Source organism: Papaver somniferum, unplaced genomic scaffold (genome assembly GCF_003573695.1).
Source record: "Papaver somniferum cultivar HN1 unplaced genomic scaffold, ASM357369v1 unplaced-scaffold_133, whole genome shotgun sequence".
In the NCBI taxonomy this organism is placed as follows: domain Eukaryota; kingdom Viridiplantae; phylum Streptophyta; class Magnoliopsida; order Ranunculales; family Papaveraceae; genus Papaver; species Papaver somniferum.
This window is the reverse complement of record NW_020622492.1, coordinates 10,916,244-10,925,106: the sequence shown is the minus strand read 5'-3', so window position 1 is coordinate 10,925,106 and position 8,863 is coordinate 10,916,244. Positions and strand designations below refer to the sequence as shown.

The window sequence follows — 8,863 nt, the reverse complement described above, 5'->3', positions numbered from 1 at the left end:
ACCAGATCCTACAATGAAATCATAAATAGAAAAAAAGAAAAAACATCAAAGCCTCCATGAAAAGATAGAAGCATCGTCGAACAATGGGGTTGGACGTCTGCTGGAATGCTTTTTATAGAGTGAAACCAGCCCATAAATTGAGAAGAAAAACTTTGTTTAGGAAATTATACTAATTTATTTTTAATAAACAGAAATAATATCCATCAATATCTAAAAATTATTTTTAATATCCCGAAATAATATTAATCAGTATCCAAAAAATTCTAGAATTTTCATATTATTGGCAGGTTGGATTTACTTACCGTATTATTGTTGGCAAGCTTGACCCATAAAAATCACCTATTTTACCTTACAAAGTATCTCTTTTTAGTGTGCTCAATATTTTTAGGAAACATTATGGCGAAAAACAACAATAAGATAATATTCTTTACCGTATTTACCTGGAACATTCTTGTCTAAAAACATTCAACATCTTCTACACGACTTAGCATTAATAGAAATAATGTCTGATTTATTTTTTGGAATGAAATATATTAAAAATATTGATTAAGAAAATAATAATCAAACTCACTCATTTAATTTTGACTTTTCTGCTAATATTTTTTGGTCACTCTCAAAATTTTGATTTTCAATTAATGATTTTGTCTTTCTGTGCAGGATTAATAATTCTTTTACTACGGCAGAGGAAGCATACTTCGATTTGCAGGTAAATATCCGCATCTCCGTGTATGTTAATTTCAGATTTTAACTATGCTTTATCAAACTTGATCAAAGCGTTTTTAGTTTTATTAGAATTTCAATATGTCAGTTAGGTTAGTTTATTTTATTATGTAATTATAATCAATTAAAATAGGTGCAATTGTTCTCAATGTTCTTTTAAAATGCTCTCGATTTTGTATTTTTGTTGTTGGACAGGACTAAATTATTCACAAAAGAGGAAAAATCGATCCTTCAATATATAGGTATATGGATCTTAAATTCCAACTGTAACCAATCATATTTTTTATTCAATTCTGGTAAATTGGAATTGTTATTAGGATAATTTTTTTAATTATAGAAAATGTAACCGGACATTGGACATTGGGTTGTTTTCTATAATCTTATATATTGGTATGATTTTTTGATGAAATCTTGATTAACAATGATTATTTTGACGTGATTTATTTGTGAATTTTAATTTCAAATATAATTACTATTTAAATTAGGATTAAATATATTCATAATATTTTTTTACCATATTTTTGGCTATATTGTGAATTTTTTTATATTTTAGTTGTTTTAGATAATTTTTTTTTATTGTGTGTGATTGGTCGAAAATTATAATATCACCAAAAATAAAATATGATGGGGCCAGAATTAACTAGAAACTCCGATTAACCACAACTCTCGAAAAAAATCTATTTTTATATAGGGAATCCATAATAATTTTTTACCATATTTTTGGCAATATCGTGAAATTTTATATAAATAGTTGTTTTAGATAATTTTTTTATTGTGTGTGATTGGTCGAAAATTATAATATCACCAAAAATAAAATATGGTGAGCCAGAATTAACCAGAAGCTCCGATTAACCACAGTTCTCGAAAAAACTCTATTTTTATATAGAGAATATCGTATTTTTTTTTAGTGTCTCTAATACTCAGAAATCGGTGCAACTATTTAGCAAGTGTGATTTTTAATTAGATACTAATAATACCGATGTTGGCAATGTCATGAACTACTTACCGTTTTCATAGGTTGGCATTAATTTTCACAAATATTTTCTTTTGAGAGGATTTCTCAATCTCCAACTGTTTAACCAATACATAAATGTAGATGGTGAATTTGGTTCAAATTGACGTTTCGTTACACAGTATAGTGTTTAAGTGGGACCCTTTCACGAACGAGTGCGGGCCGCCTCTCCGTCATACCCGGCGTGTAGCTACATACTAGTCATCATTAATTATAAATGTTCTCTCGAGCAATATAGGCCGTCCATCTCTTTAGATGATAGAACATAAAAATCCAAGGATTTTCCGTGAGTTCATCACCACCATATTGCGTATGTTCATGTTGTATGGCTCAGTTCCCTTCGGATTTCTCAAACTTTGATTCTACTTGTACACTTTTCTCTTACTTGGATCTCAGCAACATCAGTAACCAACATCAAACTCAGGTAATCATCTTTAATCCCATCTCAAATTTTAAGGATTGTTCAATTTCTAGGGTTTGTATTACTGGGTTCTGGTTCTTTCTGGATTAGGTATCTTTAGTGTTGAACCGGGATTTGCTATCGTTGATTGTAGTTTCCTTAGATTTTAGGGCTATAATTTCATTAACATGGCATGTTTCTTGGTTCATCCATGTTTAAATTTCTCAAAGATCATATTCTATGGTATCCTGGAGAGACAACTTCACGTTTTTGGATTTACTGAATAGATAATATATGAAAAATAACTAGTGGAATTTCTAGTCTGTAGTAGTTGGGCCTAATAATGTGTTTTGGGTGCAGAATATGGAGGAAATTGACAATGACGAGGTTATGGAGGTACCTGATACTCCTGATAGATTGAGAGGGAGAAGATATAGTGCAGAAGAATCAAGTTCCCCATTAATGGGTGATTGCGCAAATGAATTTAGTTCTTCGCTGATGGGTGATTTTGAAAGTTCTAATTCTAATAATAGTCGGAGGAACCATGTTAAGCCGAGCCTTAGAAATGGAAATTCAACTAAGAAATTGTATACTTGCCACACGGAAGATTCCAACTTTTGTGAGCAATCGAACAAAGTAGATCGTACATACAAATCTTTGTTAGATAGTCCAACACCATCTTCGGTTTCTGCATACGGTCGTTCTAGAAGAACAATGGGAGACCAGGTTTTCAAGGTGCCAGCGGCTCCCATGCCTTCTGCACTTCCTCGTGATCCTAGAGGGAGTAGTAATGTACTGAAATTTGGAGGTGGGTCATCTCATAAGGCTGAAGTAGTAGCCTCTGCTCACAAATATTTAGGTAATGAAATTATGAAGAATACGGTGGCTAGAAATAGCAGAAGCCGTGATACAGGTAGCTTTACTCATTCTAAGATACCTATGGAACGGCTAACAAGCGAAGATGACAACACTGATTTGGATTCGATTGTGAGGGGTGATTATGCTGGAATGCGTCAAGGGGCTTGGTCACATGGTGCATTAAAAGATCATCCTATTAAAGATGTCAAGAAAGGTGATATGAGATCTTATTCTCTAGAAACTTCTGGTGCAGATTTGGATCATAAGGAAGATATTGTATCATCTCAGTCCAAAGCTGACCAAAAGGCCATAAATAAAAACACTGGCCGTAGGAGGCTGATAGCTGTGCGCAATGGGTGTATCTCTCCAAGTAATACAGCTATGTCCAAACATAAATCTGAAAGCCATGTTAGTAGCTCCAACTTTGAACAGGGTGAAATTAAGGTGATTAGTAATAGTGGAACTTTGTCACGTGAGATACATAGCCTTGCCTCTAGTTCCGCAGGGAACCAATCTGTTAGATTGGACAAAGGGAAAGGAAAAATGGTGATGATTGATCCACCTCACGAGAAAGAATACAAGTCTAAAGTCATACCTGGCAGGTAAAGGCAGATTCTTTTTATACTAGATTGTACCTTGCCAAGTCTCCCGCATTTAATCTTCACGTATAACTGCGAGGATCTGAATTTTTAGAACTGAGATTTGCCATGCAGCTTCATGGTGAATTTTGATTCTACTTGATTGGTCTCTCATGCCTCCCAGCTTTTCTAAAATTTAGTTAGGATTTGGTTGTTCTCTGCTGAGTGCTGACTGAATGCGGAACTTGTCCAGGTGCTCGATCTCTATCAAAAATGACAATGGAATTAGCAGTGCCAGATATTGTGAATTAAAACGCCCGGAGGAAATAGATGGTTGGAGAAGCACTCGTAGGCACTCAAATACATCTTCAGAGATGCCTGGTTTTCCTTCGCCTGCACGATCATCTCAACAATCTTTCAATGCTGGCCCTGCAGGACCAGAAAACGAAACACGTGATAGATTGAAGAAAATTACTAAAAGACAAAGGAAACATTCTTTACTTCGTAGTAACTTAGAGGAATGCTGTACGTCAGATTTTGATGACTCTGAAATTACTTACATTGGGTCTTCCGGGGAACCTGCAACTGCTAGATCAACCAGAAGCCGAGTTCCTCGTCGTCTTAGCACCTCTTGTCCGATTGTTGAAGTGGATGAGTCCCCTGAAATACGACGTGGAAGACCTGAAGATTCAAGTCAAATGGTCGATGGTGACTTGGATGCAAGGCTCAGACAAATGGAAGCAGATGAAATATTGGCTCGTCAACTTCAGGAACAGCTCTATGATGAGATGCCTGGAGTTGGGTTTGGAGAGGTTTGTGTTTGATTTTCCCTTTAAGATGTTATCTTGATAGTTTTTTCTAATATAAAGTTAGTGCGAGTTGAAGTGAACTATAAACCCTGCTTTTGTTCCCTTCATTAATTCTTTATTGTCTATTTTCTTACTACAGTGCTTCAGTTTATCTATTCTTAAGGTTATAAAATTGTCAATTGTATTGATTTATATAAATTGAAGATGTAAATCAACTTTCTGACAAGTGGCTCTTGCATGTATACTCGTACTGCCAACAGAATGATGCAAGTTTAGTGTGGAGGCTGCAACAACAGGAGCAACCGCAACACCTTTCCATTGGAGGTCAGCACAGATCAACTCCTGTAAGTGGGATTTCCTAAATTTGGTTATCTGCATGCAGTAACATCCATTTCTTACATAGACCTCCAATTTCTTTGTTTATGTATTCGTTAGTGCTTTTGTTTTGGTAGAGTGTGGAAACTACTTGCATCTGTTTTTTTATTTCTAATTGCTGTTCATTAGCTAGACAGTGTTGTTTAATAAGATATGAACACTGGATACAAAAATAAATAAATCTGATGCTTTTTGTTTGCGAGTGCAGCTCTAACTCAACCTTTATAGAGCATTTGTTGTTCATTGGTTTGTCATTTCATCAAGACCCTAATTCAAGCCTACAGTGCTCTGTTTAGATTCAAGATCATAGGATATATATAAATCTAATAGTCTACTTGCATATTATATTGACTTGAGTACTCTATTGGTAATTGAATTTCATTAACCTTAAGTATGTGATCGTTTTTTCTTGGAGTGTCACTCAAATTTGTTACATGAGTACTTGCAGGAACTAACATGCATGCTCCCTTGAAGTTGGAGCCAAGGAAATTCCTTCGACCGTCTCTACCTTTTTGCTAGTAATATTGAACAGTTGACCAGAATGCATTTCGACACAGTCGGTGCGAATTTGGTCCGCAGACATAACAGTAATACCATTAACTAAGACAAACAATGCTCATGTGATATCTGGTCTATTTAATTAATGAACTCATAATGGTTGCATTGTTGATGAGGGAAGGCCAAGTAATGATATCTTAACCACAGCTGCCGGACCATGCTTGTGGTGGCAATTTTAGTTAATGAGTTTCTTTTGTAGCATCCACACCTTGAAATATATCCACAATGCATAGAAATGGAAGGAGAACGTTGCACCTATTTTGAACCTCTAGTTCCATGCATTTTTATACAGTTTTTTGAAAAAACAATTCGGCACTAGATTTTTTTGTTTGTTAGGTAAAACTAGCTTTACTGCTCTGAAACGTCTTTTCTCCCTTAGCTGTTTACTGCTTAGTTGGCTACTACTTTTATCCTTGTATGATTTTGTTTAAGAGTGACTTGGTTTTACTTTTGACACAGAGAGATTCTTCAATGTCCCATTTGTATGGACAATGCACATCCCAATCTTTTGTGGACAACTCAGTTCTGCCAGCAAACCGCAGTTCTCTCTACACGAGAACTGCACGTTTGAGAAACAATCATCAACGCCCTCAGACGGTATCATCGTCTAGGGGGAGACAAACTCAGTTCCCTTCTACTGTGGATATTGATTCGGTATTGTTTTCCTTCTATGATCTTTTTATGTGTTTTCCTGTTATCTTTTACTTTTTATTCCTGCTGCCAAAGATGCGATTTAGCAGGAAGTCGATGCAGCTTTTATCTATCTTGAGAGGCTCTAGTCTTACATACATGTAATATTTGCTATTTACTTTTTTGTAATATCCCACAAGTTGTGCCATATCATGCCTAACCTTTTCCAGTTTTGCTTACAAAATAAAAATTCGACTATTTTACTCACTTCTACAGTTATGGTCGCGTGAACATACAACCAGTGTGTAACAAAATTCTTTTGCTTGCGGTACTTCTGTTTTTTGCTTGCAGAGGATGCGTATATTGGAAGCTTTGGAAGCATTAAGTGAAAGAGGCACCATGACGATGGCTAGTCATTTCCTTCAAATTCAGCGTGATTTCAATGAGTAAGAGTTATTTGATCATATATGCTGAAGGATATCTGTGTTTTGTTGTTAGAGGTGCACTTTATTAATCAGTGGGATTAGGATCCTGTTTACCACCTTTCAGAATTTTCTTTTAAGCCTGTCCATAACCAGTTCTATTTGGTGGATTGGAACCTTCTCTTTCCCTTTCTACTTAGAGTTCTATGACAATATGCCTCCAATTTGGGCGCCTGGTTCGTTGAGAATATCTCGTACTTCTTCAGGTTTTTTTCCGATGGAACCATTTGTTAGTAAACGAAGATCTTTTTTCCGTTGTTACTTATCCAGGAATGATTACGAAATGTTACTGGCCCTTGATGATAACAATCACCAACATGTTGGTGCATCTGTTAACCAGATTAATGGCCTGCCACAGTCAACAGTTCAGGTAATTTTGATTCCAAGTGTTCGTTTGATTCTTTTTTCTGTGAGCATTTAGAACTTGTAGTTAATTCTTGTTATGTCTTGAACAGACTGCAAGCTTCGAAGAAGCTTGTGTAATCTGCCTTGAAACCCCTACAATTGGAGATGCTATTCGGCATCTACCCTGCTTGCATAAATTTCACAAAGATGTACATGCTGACTCTTCTCATCTCTTAAAATATCCCATAGAATTTTCAGTTTATATATAGTTTCTCACTGTTTATTTTCGTTATATTGCAGTGCATTGATCAATGGTTGAGAAGAAGTACGTCGTGTCCTGTTTGTAAGTCTGGCATTAATTTTGAAGGAAGTGTCCCCTGAGGACTCTTAATTGATTAACATAGCCCCGATGTAATTTGTTTGCCTAAGACGTTCGCATTTTCTTTTATAATCTTCAAGTAATTGTAACATGTATTTTAGTTTTGTCACGGTGGAATAGTATTTACATACACGATTGGTTCAGGCTGTTCAGCGTTGTGAACCATTTGTAATGCTGCGGACATCTTTAACTAGTAGTCTTCAGGAGATTAGAAGCTCTTGGTTGATGTGAAATTATGTGATATTTGATTAGAAATCACCCTATGCAGGTATAGGAATACCTGCCGTTAGTTGGATACTATGTCTAACCATCTCATAGTAACTACCACCATTCAATTAGCCTTTCCACACCTTATCTGACAGTACCTTCCACCAAAACGTGACCTTGACATGTTCTTTATAAACATTACTTTTACTTTCTATTTGAATTGCTGCACTAAGCGCCCAACGCTGCTAATGGGGTTAGAAGCTCTTCGGTGATGTGAAATTACGTGATGTTTGATTAGAATTCCATTAGTTGGATACGTAGTATCTAACCATCTCCCAGTAACTACCACCATTCAATTAGCCTTTCCACCACCACTTAGAAACCTCATCTGATGGTACCTTCCACCAAAAACAAACATTAGTTTTACGTGGAAAATTATTTCTAGCCCAGTTTTCATTTTTTTTATTAAATTAGATTCCACAACCCTAGATTTCTTTTTTCCTTTCCTGAATTCTTTTTTAATCAAAAGATTACTTGTGGAGCTAGTTTTGTGTAAGTTTTCTCACAATCACTGAATGGAGACTTCAAGCATCATATCTTCTGATGGAAAAGATGTTAATATGATTGTTAAGCCATCAATCATGAAGGAAAAGGTAAATCTCATTCCTCTACAACTTTGAAGAGAAAAAAGAAGAATATGAAGAAACCAAGAGCCAACCTCTCAAATATTCAGAAGTTTTCTGGTGTTCTTGAAGAGTTGAAAGAAATAAGGATGGAGATGCAGTAAATAAAGGCTATTGTTTTAAGATCTCATGAAATTCAGAAGGCCCTGGTTCGACATCAGTCAAGAAGGTTTGTTGGAATTGACTCATTTCTTCATGAACCTTATGTTCCAATGTCTGTTGACGACAAGGAGTTCGGGACGATAGAGAATTTTTCAAGAATCTTAATGTCTAGGAAACTTCTTATGAGAATTTATTCTCTTGTTTAAGAAGGATAACTAGGGTTTGGAATAGCAAATATTGTGATTACACATAGCTATTGCCAACGATTTTCATCTTGCAATGTTTTAGATTTATTTATTTAAATTCTAAGTTATTTGGAAGATGATTTTGCAATATTATTCTTTATTGGTTTTTATTGCAAAAATATTTTATGGGATATGTGTGTCTACGTCCATGAACAATGATTATCTCATATATGTCAAAAGTTAAATCTATTATGTCTTTATGCAAATATTAACAAAAGATAAAATGAACTTTTGAATATTCCGCAGTATTGATCTTTCCCTAAAGTACTGTATGGCTCCGCAAGTTTTCTTATGTTGAGCATTTCCGACTAAATTAATCTATAAGGTCTTCTTGTGATTAATTTATTCGAGTTTTCTGGATACAAATTCATGTTTCATGTAATTTGTTAATGTCCAAAGAAATCCTTCTTTTCTTGTTAAAAGTAAGGTCGCTCTTATTGTTCTTTCGGGAATGACATTTTATGGGGGAGAGTTCTTAAT

General features: G+C 35.1%; 1 protein-coding gene across 2 annotated transcripts; it reads left to right on the top strand.

Annotated features, from left to right (window-relative positions):
- The first annotated feature begins 2,008 nt into the window (after nt 1-2,008).
- On the top strand, nt 2,009-7,441 carry LOC113333671. Of its 2 annotated transcripts, XM_026580094.1 has the most exons (9): nt 2,011-2,156; nt 2,493-3,592; nt 3,822-4,380; nt 4,638-4,721; nt 5,770-5,964; nt 6,292-6,386; nt 6,693-6,792; nt 6,878-6,976; nt 7,068-7,441. In XM_026580094.1, exons 1-9 carry the CDS (start codon nt 2,058-2,060, stop codon nt 7,146-7,148), a joined length of 2,412 nt encoding a protein of 803 aa, XP_026435879.1. In that variant the 5' UTR covers nt 2,011-2,057; the 3' UTR covers nt 7,149-7,441. The 2 variants fall into 2 exon arrangements, with proteins under 2 accessions (XP_026435880.1, XP_026435879.1); XM_026580095.1 differs by lacking the exon at nt 6,878-6,976 and having other exon boundaries at nt 2,009-2,156.
- Nucleotides 7,442-8,863: the final 1,422 nt, after the last annotated feature.